The 18,962-nt window shown below is 43.5% G+C and overlaps 1 protein-coding gene across 2 annotated transcripts in view; it reads left to right on the top strand.

Moving 5' to 3' along the window:
- The first annotated feature begins 1,935 nt into the window (after nt 1-1,935).
- Nucleotides 1,936-18,962, top strand: part of ctdp1 (CTD (carboxy-terminal domain, RNA polymerase II, polypeptide A) phosphatase, subunit 1) — a 96,172-nt gene continuing 79,145 nt past the window's right edge. The window contains exons 1-10 of one of the 2 annotated variants that reach the window (XM_021323195.2): nt 1,936-2,491; nt 4,027-4,110; nt 5,387-5,480; nt 5,758-5,886; nt 5,975-6,125; nt 7,730-7,820; nt 8,711-8,877; nt 11,647-12,696; nt 16,666-16,807; nt 16,906-17,130. In XM_021323195.2, coding sequence (XP_021178870.2) covers nt 2,190-2,491; nt 4,027-4,110; nt 5,387-5,480; nt 5,758-5,886; nt 5,975-6,125; nt 7,730-7,820; nt 8,711-8,877; nt 11,647-12,696; nt 16,666-16,807; nt 16,906-17,130 — 2,435 coding nt within the window. In that variant the 5' untranslated portion in view covers nt 1,936-2,189. The remainder of the gene's footprint in view (nt 2,492-4,026; nt 4,111-5,386; nt 5,481-5,757; nt 5,887-5,974; nt 6,126-7,729; nt 7,821-8,710; nt 8,878-11,646; nt 12,697-16,665; nt 16,808-16,905; nt 17,131-18,962) is intronic. The other variant, XM_012875776.3, reaches the window with a different exon arrangement.

Here is an 18,962-nt window from a genome sequence, read left to right on the forward strand (position 1 = left end):
AAAGAAGCGAAACAAGGATGAACATCTTTCCAGCATTTGAGCGTTGGTGCCTTAAAATCGATGTCTCTTTGGAGCCATTTGTTTTGTTTTGCAGGCATTGAGTTTACCTTCAATATTGAGTTGTTGATAAATGTTTTTGGCCTTTAGTTAGGCGGATAACCAGATATTTTATTTCACAAGTTCTTTAATAGGTGTGTCACAAAGAGCAAAAATTTCACATTTAGTAAGATTTAGGGTTAAGCCTGCAGTCTTGGAAAATTATTATTGGGATATCATGTTGATTTTTATTTTAAGAATTGTGTCATCCGCAAGTTGGCTGATAATCTGTTTCCAGTACATTCAAGGCTTTTATGTCATCGCTGTTTTTAATGTAAATGCCTAACATCTCAGTCACTAAGATGAATAGATAAGGTGAAATAGGGCAGCCCCAAGGAACTCCGACATCCACTGTCAGGGACAGAACCATTAGAGAGAATAACACAGCTGTTAATGTTTTTATACAGACCTTTAATTACATTTCTGAATTTATTACCAAAAATAGTTTAGGTGTTCTAATTATAAACTGGTGTTCTACTGAATCAAAGGCCTTGTAAAAGTCCAAAAATAAAATAAAACCATCATCTTCAATTAGGTCTCTGTATTCAATTAAATCCATAACAAATCTAAAATTCTTATGAATCAATCTATTTTTCAAAAAGCCAGATTGCGTCTCTGAGATAATATTTGATTAAAGACGAGCAGCAAAAATGTAGTCTGAGTTTCTAAGTGTCATGGGTCTTCTGTTTTCTATCACTCTAGGGACTTTATTAGGTTTAGGAATTGAGATTGTGACACTGTGTCTCAAAGTAGGTGGATGTGTACAAGTTTCAAAAATTTCAACAAATATAAGGAAGAGTAGTTCTTTATTGTCTCCCCAGAAAAAAATTGGAGTTAAATTTCAAGTCCTTATGTGATCGAGTTTTAGGTTTGGATTTAATGTCTATACTAATAAAGCAATGAGCAGTGAGAGGACCTGCAGAAATAGTGGAACTGATGTTATAATCTAATAAATGGTCAATTCTAGATTTTGAAATGTTGTTTCAACTAAACCAAGAATATTGAATTAGCTCAGATTGAGATGTAACCAACCATCAGTTAGAGCGAGTTGGTTGCAAAAAAATATTAAAAACAATATTAGGATGACTTGAGAGATAACTCGAAGGATATTTGTCATAAAAGTAATCTTTGACTAAGTTCAAGTCCCCACTTATTATAATATTGTCAGTTGAGTGTGTAGATTTCAGACGCTCTATGTGAGAAATAATATCATCTAGCAAGGGTGTAATGTGATGCCCAGATAGTGGAGATTTATCTTGAAAAGTCTACTCTTTGGTTAGAGATTTCAAAATAAAAGCGCCATGAAACGACGTGAGGGCATGCCCTTGTCCCAGCACTGTGCTCCTGTCCTTTTCTTCGCATTCCGGCACCTTGAATCGTCTCATTACTGAAAAGTGCTTTATAAATAAACTTGCCTTACCTCGCCATTCAGTAAGGTAAATTATTGAAGGCAACTTTTGTGACTTTCAAGTGTTTAACTTGCAGTATATCATGGTGTAGCCCCCACCCCCCATCACCATCATCATCGCAGCTAATCGTTCACTTCATCAGCACATTGTGTTCATGATTACATTTTTTAGGAAAAAGACTCCCTTGTTGTCATGTGGAAATTGGAGGATTCAAAGAATCGGAACTGTACTTTTATGACTTTCAGATTAAAAACAGCTAAACTGTTTATCTAAACCTTAAACGAAGACATTGCTTTGATCGTCAATGACAACAATATTTAAACTACGAAGATTGAGCAGAGCAGCAGCTTATGTTGTAGAAATAGCTTAAAAACCAGCGACACATCTGGTCGTGGATGAGCTTTTATTGTGAAGCGCAGTGCGTGTTGTATGTATCGTCCGTCCACCGGAAGCCCTGCGACCCGTGTCGCTGCAGTGTGTTGCGTTTCCTGTTTACGAGCGGGAAGAGCGAACGGGGCTACACCGCGTAGATTTAAGAGTTTACACCCGCCTGCACGTTTTGTCTTTTAAGCTGCGGTCTGCGTGTTTTAATGAGCCTCTGGGCGCCGCGGGGGGCTGTAGATACGTTATAGGCGGAGAGCTGGTGAAGAAACCGAGAGGTGCTGTTGGAGCGGAGCGGGACAGATGGAGGATCCTCCTGCGGATTCTAGCGGCGGCGGTGCAGCCGCAGCTGCAGCGGAGGGCCCCGCGGTGCAGGTGGCTGACATGCGCTGGCCAAGCGGAGCTCTTCCGCTCCGGCTGCTGGAGTGGAAAGTCAAGCCAGGGACTCTGGTGAACGTGGACTCGGTCCTCGCCTTATGCGCTCCCGTGGCTCGGGATAAGGAGACGGAGGCTGCAGCTAGGCTGCCAGAGAAGAAGGTGAAATCGGACCGTGCTGGGGTGGTGAAGGAGCTGTGCTGCCAGCCAGGACAAATCATTCCTCCCGGGTGAGTCAGCGACTAGCTGCTAATTTTAGCTCGCGTTGGTTGACCTGCACGGAAAGGGTACAGGCAGGACGTCAGCCGCATCTGCCGACGCCACCCCGTTAGAACACGGCTGTTAGCTCAGAAGCTAACAATGCTAACTTGAGTGTAGCCAGGCTCCCACTGTCAAGGCAGCCCAAATGTGGAGCGTTTTAACCCGGACTTTCAAAGTAAAACCATGGCATCTTAGAAAAAGCATGTCGCACAGCCTTATAAGACGTTTTAGCTGTCATGTAAGGCGTAACTAAGTTTAAGTAGAACAAAATGAAGTCGGCAACAATCTGCCTGGCTCCTTGTCACTTTAGTGTACCAACAGAATGCAGTATGTCGCTTTTATTTTGAAGAGCAAACCACGTGTGGCGCAGTCTCGCGTTGTTTGGGCCTGACGTCACCAGCGCGCGGCGTGCGGGCTCTGAGCAGGTTGACAGGTGGAAGGCGAGTGAAGTGCAACTGCCTGGACTAGGACATTGTGTTTCCCGCCGGTTTTTTTTTTATGCCTCTTAATGCAACCGTGTCTGCCTTTTATGAAGCTATAGAACAGAGAAAGGAGAGAGCAAAATGACGTTTGGCACGTAAAGAAGAGAAGAGGTTTCAGTTCGGGCGGGGGGGGATTAAAATACTGAAGGAAAACATGATGTCCTCTTCAGTGTTTCTTTTAGAGGAGGGCAACGAAACACGTTATTATTCGTTTTCCAGTGGCTCTTGAAAGTATACAATGCAAATAATGCAAATAAATGAAACTATATTAAATAAATGATTGGTCAGGTATGGTGTGACATTTATCCTGCAACATTAAACTGAAAACCACATCTTTCAGAGTGGAAAATGAGAGCAAAGTGAACCTTCCTGTAAAGCAGACTGCTGGAGAACTTTTACAATTGCGTCTTCATTATCTTCTTCTGGTAGCTGTCAAAAAGCAGCTCCTATCTCGGCTTGACCAGATTTCCTCACCATGCCTTGCAAAAGGCCTCCAAATCCATCAGATCTGAGTCAGATTTAGCCCTGGACTCTGACCAACGGCATGCAAAACCTTCAATGTTCCTTTCATGTCTCAAAAAAAAAAAAGACAGAGTGTTGTTTAAAAACTCTGGAATCAGCTTCCAGTAGATCTCCCATCTATAAATGAACGTGGCCTTTTCAGATTAAAGCTCAAGGCTTTTAGTATTTTGTATCTACCTTGTTTTATCAGTTTTGTTTCATCCACCTTATTTTTGAACCCATTTTTTCTGTTTCCCTTTTTATTTCTCCCTATGTGTTTAGCACTTTTGTCATCGATTTTTATGGAGGTGGAAGGGGCTATTGACCCAAATGACTGATTGGTTGCAGTAATCCACAGCTCAGTGGGGTTCAGGGTCTAAAGTTTTCTTTACATAAAATGATGCAAGATTGTAGATGTAAGATTTAAAAAGGGCTAGAAATGTAGCCGCCGTCATCGCAATCCTGTTTAAATCTCGAAAGTGCGTGTCTTTTTAACTAATTTCTTCTTCTTTCTGTCCCAGCGGCGTCATCGTCAGAATCGAAGAGTGCAGCCATCCCATAGTCATGAAGGGGCTGTGCGCCGAGTGCGGCCAGGATCTAACTCAGTGAGTTTTGCTTGACACATTACGTCATCTGCCATGTTGAAACAAAGCGTTTTTTTTTTAAATTGTGCTCATCGTTGACCAGAGGAGAAACCTCTTCTTCCTGAAATCACCAGGAAGGAGGATCAGGACGGTCCGGCAGCCTGCATCCCTGTTGCAGTGACTGTCTGGTACCGGGACCAACACGACAGTCTGAAATGCCAGTTATTACTAAAACGTTTCCATCTAAAGGAGGAAGATGTCAAGGTTGAGGGCAATGAGAGAACACCAGCCACAGGATTCTGGTTCTCTCTGTATAAAGTCCGTGTTGCAAAAGATGCGGCGCCTCGCTGTGACCCCTGAAAGGGAAGAATCAGAATAGAAAGTCCACCTTAGTCCATGCAGTCGTAATAAAACCAATAGTTAGATGTCCTAGTTGAAGAAATTCACATTTCATCTCCAATAGGGCTGACGATATAGAAAATAAAACATATCAATAAACTAGAAATCATATTATTCGATGTTGATTATCAACAAATTCAAAATATATGTATTTTAAGTGCAGCCCTGGCCATTTTATGCTGTTGCTTAGCAACCTGTTTTTAGATACAGAACACACAAACACTGAATTCAAGGGGTTCAGCTTTTTACCCAAACTACAAGTTTTTAAAAAAGAACGCTCGCTCTGAACTCTTTAAAGGGGGCGGAGCGTTCTTGGGTCTGCGTTGTGATTGGTTGGGAGGATGTAACGATGTAATATTAACCCACATGATAGGCTAGAATACAAACGGAAGGAAAACTGTTATTTTATTGAACTTTTTATTGACCCTTTTTTTCTATCATCGATATACGGCTGTCAATCAATATATATTATTATTGAATTATTGTCTAGCCTAATATCAGATATGATGCAGATAATTAATCAGTGGCAGTCAAAACACCAGGAATCCCACAGGTTGGGTTAAATGTACGCAGAATATAGTCAGGATTTTGGGCTGACCTGCAGGGAGTTAGGCATGTTTGCAGCGGTCAGTGAGGCTTTCATTTTAATCTCCAAAATATGACCAGAGAGCTAAGAGGTCCTGGATGGGGCCTAAATGTAATCCCATAAGGACAAAGCAGAACCCTGTAGATAACTTTCTGGATCAGGCACCTCCGAACAGAGCAGAAAACGTTGGCGTGTTAGAAGCGGGCTGGAACGGCGCCGGCTGAGCGGCCGCAGCGACTGAGTTGTTCACAACGTGTTCCACGGACCTGAGAGGCGCACCGACGCACAACTCTTGTTTTATTCCCCTTTCAGGCTCCAGGGGACTAACGGCAACCAGCAGTGTCCCATCTCCACGGCAACCGTCTCCATGGTGCACAGTGTCCCTGAGCTGATGGTCAGCTCGGAGGTGAGTCATGTGACGGCGCTACCTGTACGGCTGCTGTGTGTTGGTGCGCTCGCAGCTCAGTCAGATCATCTTTGTGCATTTTACTAGTAAAGAGATTTTTTTTTATCCTCATTTTTTTTTGGGTTAGGTTCAGGTCTATGGTGTCTGGGTTATGTATGTGCGCTCTCTGCCACATGTGGTGTGTCTGAGCTGGGCATGGTAGAAAACCCCAGGTTGGCCTAGTCACCAAAAAGCCAAAGAGGCGTGGTAGCTGAGTTTGTTGTTTCTCTCCGCGCAGCAAGCCAAAGAGCTGGCCCAAGAAGACCAGCAGAGACTGCACCGCAACAAGAAGCTGGTCCTGATGGTGGACCTGGACCAGACGCTGATCCACACCACCGAGCAGCACTGCCAGCGCATGTCCAACAAGGTAGCGCTCCCGCTCTGTTGCTCCCGTCTTTCCCCGTGGCTTTTTCTCTCCTGGCGTTCACCTTTTTATCTCCTCACGTCTCCGTCAGGGTATTTTCCACTTCCAGCTGGGACGGGGGGAGCCCATGCTCCACACGCGCCTGCGGCCTCACTGCAAGGACTTCCTGGAGAAAATCGCCAAGCTCTACGAGCTGCACGTCTTCACGTTCGGAAGCCGTCTGTATGCACACACCATCGCCGGTAATGGAGCCGTCGTCCCGTCGGCCTCAGCTTCATCGCATCACCACCTCCAACTTCAACGCCTTTTAGTGAGCTAGGCTGTGATAGACCAGCACCGAGCAGCGCTCGTTGTGTGAAGCTGATCAGAAAAATCACGGCCTGCGTTCGTCTTTAGCCTCTTTTACCCTTACATCTATAAACAAAGAACAGGGTTCCGCACGTATGTAGTTTACTGTCCGTATACATTTAGTTGTTCCGTGAAGGCCTCAGGAGTTACGGCTTAGCAGGGAACACAGCAGACCGGTAGCAAGAGGCTCTGGTCTGGCCGTGCGATCCTTTCTATGACAGCTGTGCAGTGCTGAAGGGAAGATGGATGGATGGATGGAGCAGAAACACCGCCGCCTCTCAGAGGCACCAAAAGACGGCACACAGAAGCACAGCAGCCGTGGCGAACGCCGCGTTCACGCCCAGCTGAACGTAGACACGGGGAGACTGTGGCCGCTAAAGGCTTCTGAAGGGGGCTTAATGGAAACACACCCTACAGTTTTCAGCTCATCCATCCATTTTCTAACACTTCTGTCCCTCATTGGGTCATGTGGGGTGCTGGTGCCTATCTCCAGCGTTCACTGGGCGAGAGGCAGGGTTCACCCTGGACAGGTCACCAGTCTATCACAGAGCAACACAGAGACAGACAGGACAAACAACCATTCACACACACACACACACACACACACACACACCTAAGGAGAATTTAGAGAAGCCAATTAACCTAACAGTCATGCTTTTGGACTGTGGGAGGAAGCCGGAGTACCCGGAGAGAACCCACGCATGCACAGGGAGAACATGCATGCAGAAAGACCCAGGGTAAGAGTAGGACCTGAACCCAGGACCTTCTTGCTGCTAGGCAACAGCGCTACCCACTGCTCCACTGTGCAGCCTGTTTTCAGCTGATATTGGTGTTAAAATAAAATAAACAGCGGACAATTGCTCCACTTAACAAGCGTCCACTACTTTGTCTCGGTGTGTGCTGTTTGTCGTCGTAACAAATTGTGGAAACTTGCAGTGTCCCTGCAAGGCGCAGCTTGGAGGTCTGGCAGTCCTCAGCCTGTACTTGCTGGCCGTGTCCATCAGAGGGAGGCGTCTGCTCGCTGCTCCACACCCCGGCTGGCCGGCTGGGGCTCGCCGCTTCTCTCCTCTGATCTCTCCGCTATCTGCTGCCGAGTCTCTGCTCAGCAGAAACATGTCAGCGTTGCACGTCGGGGGCTCAGGCGGTGCATCTACGCAGCATCTGCTGGTGCCCTGGCTGCCGTCGGCCCCGTTCCGCTCTGCCTCCGTGTGATGAATGTTTAATACGGGTTGAACTGGGTTTTGCTGCTGACCTCATAGCGGAGAGTTCAGCTGGTATCCGGGCCGTAGTCGTGGCTGAAGCAGCCGCTCTGTTTCTTTTTAATCTTTCATTTCATGCTGCACATGTCTAGTCAGAAAGTGGGTAAAAGTTCCAATCACTAACAAATGATACGTTTTGATTTTATTCTAATCTATTCGGCGACAACATGCGGATGAACAATATGATCCGGCTGAAATGGAAACTCTGACATGCTTCTTTTTTTTTTCTCTCTCTCCAGGCTTCTTGGACCCTGAAAAGAAGCTTTTCTCCCACAGAATCCTCTCTAGAGACGAATGCATAGATCCGTTCTCCAAGACGGGCAATCTTAGGTGGGAAACGTTCTCTGTGGCTGCGCTTACATCCGCGTAGACGTTTCTGCTCTCTCTCTATCAGCTGGCAGACGCTTCACGCAGTGCTTAAGAATTTAACAAGCAGAGGCGGTTTAGAGGAGATATTTACTGTATACGGTAAAACAACAACAAATGACCTTGTTTTTCCCTGACTGACAGTAAATCAGGCAAAACTTTCCTGTTTAGGAGGATAGATTATGAGTTTTATGCTAACTGTCTGAATATTGATGAATTCAGATGTTTACAAGATGCCTCAGAATAGTTTGCTGCACTGCAAAAACAGAACTAAAATCAAGTCAAATGCTCTTCCAATGAGTGTATTTGTCCCTGACTTAAGCAGGTAAATATGATTATCTGCCAATGGAATTATTTTTTTGACCCCTAAAATAAGATAATTTTATAAGATTATAAGTGCAAAATACTTATTCCATTGGCAGATCATCTCATTTAGCAGCTCAAATTAAGGACAAATACATTAATTTCTAGAAAATGAGACTTTTGATTACTTTTAGTTCCCTTTTTGCGGCAGTGGGATTGACGGACATATTTCAGGACAACAGAACCTTCCATGGTGTCCCCTAAGGAAGGGGTGTGTCTGAGGTGCTGCCTTAGTATACATGTACAGGTGTGGCTTTAAGTCAAATGATATCCAAGTATCTTACAAGGAGTTATATCATAGAAATAATTGTAATAATCCTGACTGACCTAAAAGATTTAATCTGGTTCTTTATGTCCGTGAGAAGAATTGTTTTCAGATTTTTCACGCAGTCGATGTAAATATGTGGTTTCAGCAGCAGATGTTTGCGTCTCTGCATGCAAGGAGCGTTTGACGAAGAGTCGTTCTCTGCGTGCTTTTTTTTCGTGGTCAGGAACCTGTTCCCCTGCGGGGATTCCATGGTCTGCATCATCGACGACCGGGAAGACGTCTGGAAGTTTGCACCCAACCTCATCACTGTGAAGAAATACATCTACTTCCAGGGCATCGGCGACATCAACGCGCCGCCGGGGTCACGGGACGCTCAGGTGGCCAGGAAAGGTACCGAGCGTTTGGTTTCAGGGTTTCTTCTGTTTTCAGGAACACCTTTTTATTTTATTTAAATTTTTTTTTTTTTTTTTTTTTTTTTTTTAAAGCACTTTCTGTGTGAAATACCAAACAGGCCTGGAAAACCCATGAGACTATAGAAAGAACATGTTTTCTTAGACCAAAAAATCCAAATATGGTATTGTGAGGCCCTGCCTTGTCTGGTTCAGTGGATTTAATGTCTCGTGCAAGTTTACTACAAAAACGTAATTGCAGGAGATTTTCTAGACAGTAAGTCAACAATCTCCCTTCATGCAGGCGGTCGTTCGCAGTTTCACTCGCTGCCTTGAGTACAAACCCCTGAACTGCTGGAGCGTGCCCTGTCTCCTCCCATTATCTCCCCTCCGCGTCTTTTCCATTCAGCCCAGTGGCTCCAACTGATACTGTATACTCTTTTGAACAAGGAAACGTTGATTTTATTCTTTTTTTTTTTCCTTCTAGTCTGCCTTGTTGACAGGTTATCTCCTCACATATTTCACGCTCAAACGGAGCCGCCTCCTGCGGAGCGACTCGGCGTTCCCAGAGGAGTGGGATTTTGCCTTGAAGGAGCGTTCTCTCCTCCAAGGAGTGTTTGCCAACAAGGCAGAGCCGCACGCGCTGTGCTTAAATCTGAGCAATTCTCTATGCAGAGCGTTTTCTAAGGGCAGCTTTGGGCGAGCAGGAGACGAGAAGTTTACCCATTGATTTTGGAGCCGAGTTTCCAAATAGGCCTGCAGTCAGGCTGTCGCTTTCCATTATTACAGGAGCTCTTATTTCTAGTGCAGCGCAGACGGATTCCCACTCATTTAACTGTTTATGTTTAGTCATGTTATAACCACAGCGTTATAATGGGGTTTTAATGACAGATGAACGCAAAGCAGTGCGTAACTGTAAGGTGGGAAGAAACTGATTGAAGGTTTTTACAAGTCAATATCTGAAAAGTGTGGCGTGTATTTATGTTCAGCCTCCTAAAGTCAGCACTTTGTTGGAGCAGCTTCCCGTCTCCAGCTCTGTCCATACAGAGGCTGAATATTTTCTTTGCCTTGTCTGATTGGACGAAGAGGATCTGTGAATTTCCATTTCTGGGACTAATCTTCGGTTGGTTTTAGGTCTCAGGTTTGACTGGGCTGTTCTAATGCATGAATTTGCTTTGCTAAAAACCGACTTTCACTGCAGCTCTGGATGTGTTTAGGGCCGTCCCCCTGCTGCAAGATGAACCTCTGCCCCAGCCTAAAGTCTGTTGCCTCCTTTCAGCAGGTTCTCCTCCAGGTTTGCTCACGTATTTAGGTTCAAGCATCTCCTCGTCAGTTCTGAGCAGCTTCCCCGTTAGTGGTGAAGTACCTCACAGCAGAAATATTTCTTTATTCTCAGCCTGAATGCCCATATACGATATTTATCTCAATATGTTTTTATATTCATAAATGAATTATAAAAAGGCGTCTCTGAATCAAAGCTTTATCCCAAATTTTTCACAGAGACAGTTTTTAGCAAACACAGATAAATAAATATGAGAAACAGCTGAAAAATAACCTGCTGCAATACATAAAAGTATAATTATAACACAACGTAGGCCATCTCAATATAAATTATATTGTCTTATTTTATAACTTTTAAAAAAAAATCTTGATATTTTTTGAATCTCGTCATATTGCCTAGCAGCCACCACAGTAGAGATGGTGTGTTGTGGGTGACGCAGTGTTTTGCTGACCCGTCTTCTCTGTCCTTTCAGCAAACCGTGGTGACTTTCATCTCTAGCCTCCTCTGTAAAGCCCAGATTACTGGGTAGCACTTATAGTTGTCCCGTCCACTCAGTCCCACACCTGAGCCGTGGTTCTACACTGCAAAAAGGGAACTAAAACTAAGTCAAATTGTCTTGAAATTATTGTATTTTTTCCTTGATTTAAGCAGGTAAATCAGACTATTTGCCAATGGAGTGAGTATTTTTACCCCTAAAATAAGATAATTAGATATCTTGCACTTGAAATAAGATGATACAGAGGATATGCTCCTGTTTTAAGTGCAAAAATCTCATTCCATTGGTAGATCATCTTATTTACCTGCTTAAATCAAGGAAAAATACATTAATTTCAAGGAAATTTGACTTACATTTAGTTCCCTTTTTGCAGTGTATGCAGCTCCTCCAGAGATACCACGGACCTCTCAGGTGCTTCTTGGCCTTACTGGGCTGAAACTGCACACAGGTGGACTCCGATGGTCAGTGGGTTTCACTGGGTAAAGGGGGCCGAGTACAAACGCACTGCGCACTTTTCAGATTAACGCTTGTCAGAAATGGCGTGAACCGTGGGTCAGTCTCCATTTAGTGCTCGTCACATAAAAGCCCAATGAGATGCACTGAAGTTTGTGCTCATAACGTGCACTGCAAAAATAGAACTAAAAATAACAAAATATTTCTTCAAATGAGAGTATTATTCTTTGATTTGAGCAGGTAAAAAAGATTATTTGCCAATGGAATTAGATTTTTTTTACACTTAAAATCCCCATCATCTTATTTCAAGTGCAGTATATCTAATTATCTTATTTTAGGGGTAGAATAACTCATTCCTTTGGCAAATTTACCTGCTCAAATCAAGGAGAAATACATTAATTTAAAGAAAATTTTACTTATTTTTAGTTCAGCAGACCCTGCTTTTCTCGCGTTTCTGAGTTTGTCCGCCAGCAGCTCTTACTCTGGCCTCACGTCTCGATCCTGCCGCGATCCTGACCGGATTTGCATGTCTTTTCCAGCTGGAGGCGCGTCGAGTCGACCGACGGAGAGCGGCGAACAGGCGGAGGCGACCGGCGCCGACGAGCAGAACAACGGCCTCAGGAAACGGTCAAAGGAGCCCGGTGCTTCAGGAAAGGAGGAGCTTTCTTTACCGCGCCCGTCTCAGGACGGAGGGGCCAGTGAGAGGACACACGGCGCGGGGGTCGGTGAGGAGGAGGAGGCGGGGCGGGGTCAGGGGTCGGGAGCCGGCCAGACGGCGCCGGAGTCAGGGCAGAACTCAAAGGATACTCAGGTGGAGGAGAAAATGGACGTTGGAGAGGATGATGGGAACAGGACAGAAGAGACACAGGGAGGCGCAAACTCCTCAGCGCCGAGCCACGAGTCCAACAACCTGGATTTTGATCTTTCTAGCGACAGCGACTCGGGTACAGATAAGCCCTCCTCACCGGGCGGCGGGAGTCAAAGCAGGCCTCACACGACCAAGGAACCTAAACAGGACGGAGACGTCCACGAGCCCTCTGATGGGGACAGGACGAAGGGCGGGGACAGGAAAGGTTCCTGCGAAGCGGAGAACTGCTCGGACGCGGCGGAGCCTTCGGGCGTCGTCCTGCCCGACCCCGAGCTGGGCAACGGCTGCTTGGAGAGGAGGGAGCCGGAAACCGAGTCGCAGAACAGCGAGCAGTCCGGAGTCACGGTGGGCGAGGAGCTGCTGGACCAGAGCATGGAAGACGAGGAGGAAGAGGAGGCCGACAACGACCACGACGACCACCTCATCTACCTGGAGGAAGTGCTGGAACGGATCCACGGCGAGTACTTCTCCCGCTACGAGGCCTTCCTGAAGAAGGAGACGGCGGAGATGCCGGACATCCGCCGGATTGTTCCGGAGCTGAAGAGCAGGACGTTGGAGGGCACCACGGTGGTGTTCAGCGGCCTGTACCCCACCAACTACCCCATGGAGAGGACCAGGGAGTACTACCATGCCAGAGCCCTGGGGGCCAAGATCGGCAAGAGTCTCATCCTCAGCTCTCAGGACCCCAGTCGGACGACGCACCTGGTGGCAGCGAGGGCAGGTATGTGAACACACGCGGTGCAGTTGTGTGTAGCTCAGTCAGATTCAGGTTCTTTGTTTTATTTTTGCTTTCTCATGAGGCTTTATCTAGTTGAAGGAATTCCTGGCGGCTCGGTTCCTTTCAGCGAGTCGTTAACCATCGTTTCACAAAAAGTCAGGCACCAAACGGTCAAAATCTCAACGCCGCGAAACGACCGGCCTCCATGGCGGCGGCGGCGCTTATCAGACAAAGCCAGTAAGGTCTGCTCGTTGGTGTGGAAGGAGTTTGGATCCAGAGACACAGACGTGGATCAGAAACCCACGGAGAGCAACTCCATGGTGTCTGCATCCCTGGGCGGCGTAACAGATCTGCTCACCCATTTGAAATTTAGACTTTGAGGGATTTCTAAGCAACTAAGTCCAAGCCTGACTGGAATTTATCAAATATGTTAGTCTTCAGCAGCCCAGTGCACTGAAATATTAGTCATTTGGGGTGGTTTGAATAACTTATTTAGTTTCAGTCATATTCTTATTTTGTGTATTATTAATGAAGTTAAATTTAGATTTTTGTGATTTCTTTTTAATTACTTGCTTGTTTTCCAGAGGTATTTCAAGTTCTGCATGTTACTGGTTTGTTTCTTTAAAGTATCCCATGTTGACGTAAAAACAAGAACGTAACAGAGAGAATTTCCTGTCCAAGGCCATTCAAATATCTTCAGGCCCAGCATTATTTTTCCAAACTCAGTGAGTCATAGTTTTAAATTATTTGAATTTTTATTATTGAACATATATATATGGACTGGACTGGGTTATTCTAAACTGATTTGAGTCTCTTTTACCATATGGAGAAAACGAAAGAATCTGGGTTTCCCCTTAAATATTGCTAAAAAATATCTGGTTCTCATAAACCCATCACTTGTTTCATCTCGTGACTTGGATATACCACTACACCCCTAATGACATTTTGTATGGAGACTATTCAGTGTGCAGATCGATCTTTCTTCTCCTATTTTTTATGTCACAAGATGTGGTTTACTTATAAGGATCTCATCTTGAAATGTTGTTTTCCCTGTTCTAGGGGAACCAACAAAACCACAAACCTACCCTACACAGGTCCCTGCAGCAAATGCATCTTTTTTTGTGTTCCTGGAATCCTGTGTTTCACAAACATCTGATAGCCCAATACATGTTTTTTATTGTATTTATTTTAACAAAGTACATCCATAAAAAAGGCCTATTCATGAAATCCATCCATCCAAACATTTCAATTTTACATGCTACATCACGGACAGAGGGCCTATTTTTAAGGTTGAACTGTCATCAGAGCAAATTCATAAACTGACAAACTGAACTAAACAGATGCCAATGTCAAACTGAACTCACGTCAACAGGAGGCGTCAACTGAAATAATAATAAAAAACATAACCTGAATTTAACAGAAATCAACCCATCCATATTCCAAATTAGTTTTTAGGCTAATTATACACAATTTAAACCTATTGCTATTTTAACAACCAAGCATTTCATTATTATCTCTTATCTGATGTATTTCTAATGTTTGGCACTTTGTTTTACCTCGTGTTAAAGTGCTCTTTAAATAATGATAACAATGATTATGATTATGATCAGAATAAATGGGCCCCGTGTTGGGCCCTTGCCATGTTTCTCCCAATCAGATCTTATTCCCTGTTCCATTATGCCATCTGTGTAGACGACTGGCATCAGTGCATACCATTAGAGGTCGACCGATATTTTGGGCCGATATTTGCGTTTTTCCATATAGGCTGATATGTGCATGCGATCACTGATCCATTAGGGCATTCAGCAGCCATGTCTTGAGATCCTGTGACGCGTCTATTTCACATGTGTACACCCTTTGAAAACCTGTCTCTGTCTCACTGGGAGCGGGAGAGAAAAGTGTTGTGTGTCTGAAAACCCACGTCTGATCTCCAGCTGGCAAGCTGCCATCGCTGTGCGTATGTTCATTCCCCTGGAGAATCGTGTGTCCACGTAAAAACAATTACCAATCACTAGGCGTACAGCATCTAATTGTACATAAAATAATGTGCAGACTTTGCAGCGCTGGTCAGTGTTTATTCTCTTTCTCATTGAACTAAAGAAGCCCTTTTCTCGCTATGACACGTTCATTAAGTGCGAGCAAAGAGCTGCCGTAAGAGTCATGATGCTTGTTTTTTTTCTGTGTACACTTTAGACTATATTTTGAAGCTGATTGTTTGTATTAGCTGGTTTAACGGCAATTTCTGAGACTTTTGTAACATTTATCATCATTGTGTCCTTTTTGTCATGTAAATGGGGGAAGAAAAATCAATATCGGCCCCAAGAAATCGGCAGCACATATCAGGTATTGATTAGACTGATAAAAAACTGATAAAAAAATAGAAAACCTGGATCGGTCGATCTCTACATACTGCGGACAAATTCATTTTACTTTATTTCTATAGCGCTAATTAACAACACATCTACAGGCAAAGTCGGTGAAAAAGTCAGTTCTATCAAATCCAGACAGACTGGTTAAAAGTTGTTTTTTTTTTTTGTTTTGTTTTTTTTAATCTAAGGAAATCCAGTAGATTGCATCAAGTCTTTCACTCCTCCTGAAAGGGCGCGTAACCACAGTAGACACTGGCATTGTGTCGTTGACTTTGTAGCAATCCCTCATACCAAGCATGCATGTGGCGACTGTGGAGAGAAAAACTCTTTAACAGGAAGGAACCTTCAACAGAACCAGGGTCAGTGTGAACGGCCAGCTGCCACGAGCGACTGGGGATGGGTATCATCTAGGATGATACCCATCCCCATCTAGGATGATTCAATACGATTCTCGATACATAGCTCAGCTTCATTTGATTTGACTCCAATATTGATATTTATTCCTTTAAAATTAATGCTCAAAGTAATTCAATAAACAAAACCAGCCAAATATAATTTTTATCTTCAATTTATTGAACACTGATATATCAACAGGAAAATAAAGTGCATTTGGTTCTTTGCATTTAACATTCCACAGAAACCAAAAATGTCCCAAACGTCTGATTTTTAGGGACGAAGGCGCTTCTAAAATCTTGTGAGCCATTACACAAATTCGTCTCACTTGCACTTCCTCGCTATGAACAGTAATGGCGCGCTGTAAAATTGTAAATATTGAAACCCAGAATATCGATATTAAATATTTTTCAAAAACATTGATATCAATCTTTGTATAGATTTTTATGCACAGCCCAAAGGGCTGCTATGAAAAAAGAAGAAATACTGAGAGAATATAAAGTTAAAAGCTGGAATAACAGCAAATAATACAAAACTGGAGAGTCGTAGGAGAATGTATGAGGGTGACACTAAAGCATACAGAACTTCCTGTTATTTATTTAATGAATCAAAACATAGTTTTCATAGTTGTAATAAAGGATATTTGAACCATGTGGCTTTCTACAGAAAATCAGATGGCAATTGATTGATTTCCGAGGTACGTCTGGTGTTGGAGTGTCGTGATGTTCGGTGCACTTCTAACAAAGGATATTCTATGTGAAGATACCCGTTTTGTGTCTAACATAGTTGTATATTTATACCATTAAAATTGGCTAATTATTGACAGAAATCTCAAAGATTTTACCCTTGTTTGTTTTATTTCAGAGAGCTACAGGGTCTGTTCCTTTCAGGTTGATTCTTCTGAAGCTGCTAGACGCTTAGCGTTGAGTCACAGCCGAGTAGTTTTCCAACTTCCTATTAAATCTGCTTAAGGGCGTGAGCTTCTCTGCTCAAAATGTTTCTTTTTTTTTTAGCTTATTATTGAAACTAAAACACTACCTTCAGTTTAGCTTATGTTCAGGTTTTGAAGAAAACCATTAAACGATTAAATGTGTTCTCTTTCTGCCGTCGGGTAGTAAAGATGACCTGTTTTTATTTCCCAATGGCGTAGCGGGTTCTGTAGGGTACAGGTTTTGTTTGTACATCAGCGCCTCTTTGTGTCGTCTGGCAGGAACGGAGAAGGTACGGCAGGCTCAAGGCTGTAAGCACCTCCATGTGGTCAACCCTGATTGGCTGTGGAGCTGTCTGGAGCGCTGGGAACGGGTGGATGAGCAGCTGTACCCCCTGAAGGAGGAATACTCCAAGACCCCACGGTATCAGAACGGTGTTAGCAGAGGCTCAAACAGATCTGTTTGAAGCTAAAATGTATGAACCCTTATATTCGGTTAAAATCCCAATTTCCTATTTCAAGGAGCAACAGCCCGGCCGCTTTTCTCGACAATCAGGGCTCCCTGCAGAAAGCTGTTTTCCAGCCAGCTCCCGTCCAACCCAGACCTCCAGGCGAACATCCAGAGGCCCGCACGTATGACTCGGTCACAGGGAAGCTCATCCGCAGGGTTCCTCAGGCCGGGCGCCCAGCAGCCTACCTCCACGCGTCGGGACCTCACTCTGATCCCAGGGAGCAGTCGGGTCTCAGGTACTGCACTCAATTACTGGCAGGATCATTAAGACCGTTACCATAAAACTGGCTACTTTCCTTAGGACAATTAAACCCCACAGTTGAGTCATGGTGATGGTGTTCCTGTTTTTATGCATTCTTGTTGACACCTTCAGATGTGAAAAGAACGTAAATGATGCACAGTTTTCTCATTCTTTTACACATGAAAATCCTAAAAAGGCTAAATACAAATGCACAGTACACAGTTTTTTCTTCTTAAAATAAGAAATGGTAAACCATGCACTGGTTTGTATCAGCACATCGTTTAAAATCCTTACTGTCATTGAGCATACCAAGACTGCAGCTTCAAAAGAATCGGTTCTTCCATTAAATTTGTCTTAACTTTGATAATTGTAAAGTATATTTATCAACCCCCCTCCTTCTAATCTTAATTCCACATTTGTCACTCCGCACCAGATCAGCCAGCTGTCTCTTAGCAAGGACCTTTTGCCACCAGGGAATGCTGCGGCACCGATAGCCGAGCCGTACATTTGTGTCTGTGAGTGATTCAGGATGTTGTCACCAGAACAGTGCCATCAGTGAGTCACCTGTTAGTCTGGGTGACTTCCTGTCCATACAGACTTGATTTATTTGTAAAATATGAAACGAACCTGAAACCTTAGCGTCGGTAGAAATAAAAGCAGATGCTTTTGTGCACTGAAAGGAGAATTTCTACTTTGGTGGACTTGAGGGCACAGATCTGTCCTGTGGGTGTGATTTTTTTATTTATTTATTTATTTTTATCTTCAGATTCTCATAAACGACAACACCTTATTGTGGACTGACCCTTAAGTATATAAACTACTCATAGATATACAGGTTCTCCACATGACCAAAGAAGTGTTAAAATTAGTCCAACTGGGACTGACTTTAACATTTATTTCACAGATTGAAGGTATTGGGTGATGGAGTAGCTGTTAGTCAACAACTCCCACAGAAGTATCCATACTAGGTTGTACATCTTCTTATCTTCAATTTGTCTGCTTGAAGCTTAGGTAAACAAAAAATCAGTCGTTTTAACTCTGCCCCCAGTCATTTAAAATTAACGAAGCAGCTTTTCTTTTTCAATTTTTTTTTTTTAAAGCTCATGTTAATTTAGAGCTGCCTGTTAATTTAAAACAATTAGGCAGCTGGCTATGGGAATATTCAAAAAAGATTTTTAAAGCTTTTGTTTAAATCCATAACTCTAAAATCATATTGGGACTGTCCTTCATTGGGTCTTATGATATGAGTCTTATGAGTCCTTTTTGTACTGCAAATGCTTGTTTTTGTAGCTGAATGTACCTATTGTAAAGTTTTTTTTTGTCAATTTTAGAAAAGGAACGGAGCCTTCCAGTAGTATATTGCATATTAATTTAGGACGCATAGACAGGTATGTAGAGGTGCAACAGTACATCTACAGGGTTGGTGTTGGAAATATGGCCTAAAGTCCTCTTGGTTCGTCACACACATTTACCAAAAATCATGGTAAATAAGTTACAAAAAAATCATGGTAAATAAGTTACAAATTATAAATAAGTTCTCAACAATTTCAGATTTTTCGATAGATCAGAATAAGTCAAAGACCCATCCTATGTTCAGTAATATTTATGAAGTGAGTCCAACCAGTCGTCTGAGATTGGTAGCATCAGATACCTGGGTATCATTATTTCTATCAGGCTGAATGAGCTGTCACAACTGATTTATATCCTGTTATTTAAATTAATAGAAGATGACCTTGTGTTGTGAACTATATCTTCTGTATGATCCCAGTTAAACAAAACCAGCATTGGTTCAAAAGCTTAGATTCCATCACAACAGTTTTCCGTCCG

The sequence above is a fragment of the Fundulus heteroclitus genome, chromosome 13 (assembly GCF_011125445.2).
Source record: "Fundulus heteroclitus isolate FHET01 chromosome 13, MU-UCD_Fhet_4.1, whole genome shotgun sequence".
Taxonomy (NCBI): Eukaryota; Metazoa; Chordata; class Actinopteri; order Cyprinodontiformes; family Fundulidae; genus Fundulus; species Fundulus heteroclitus.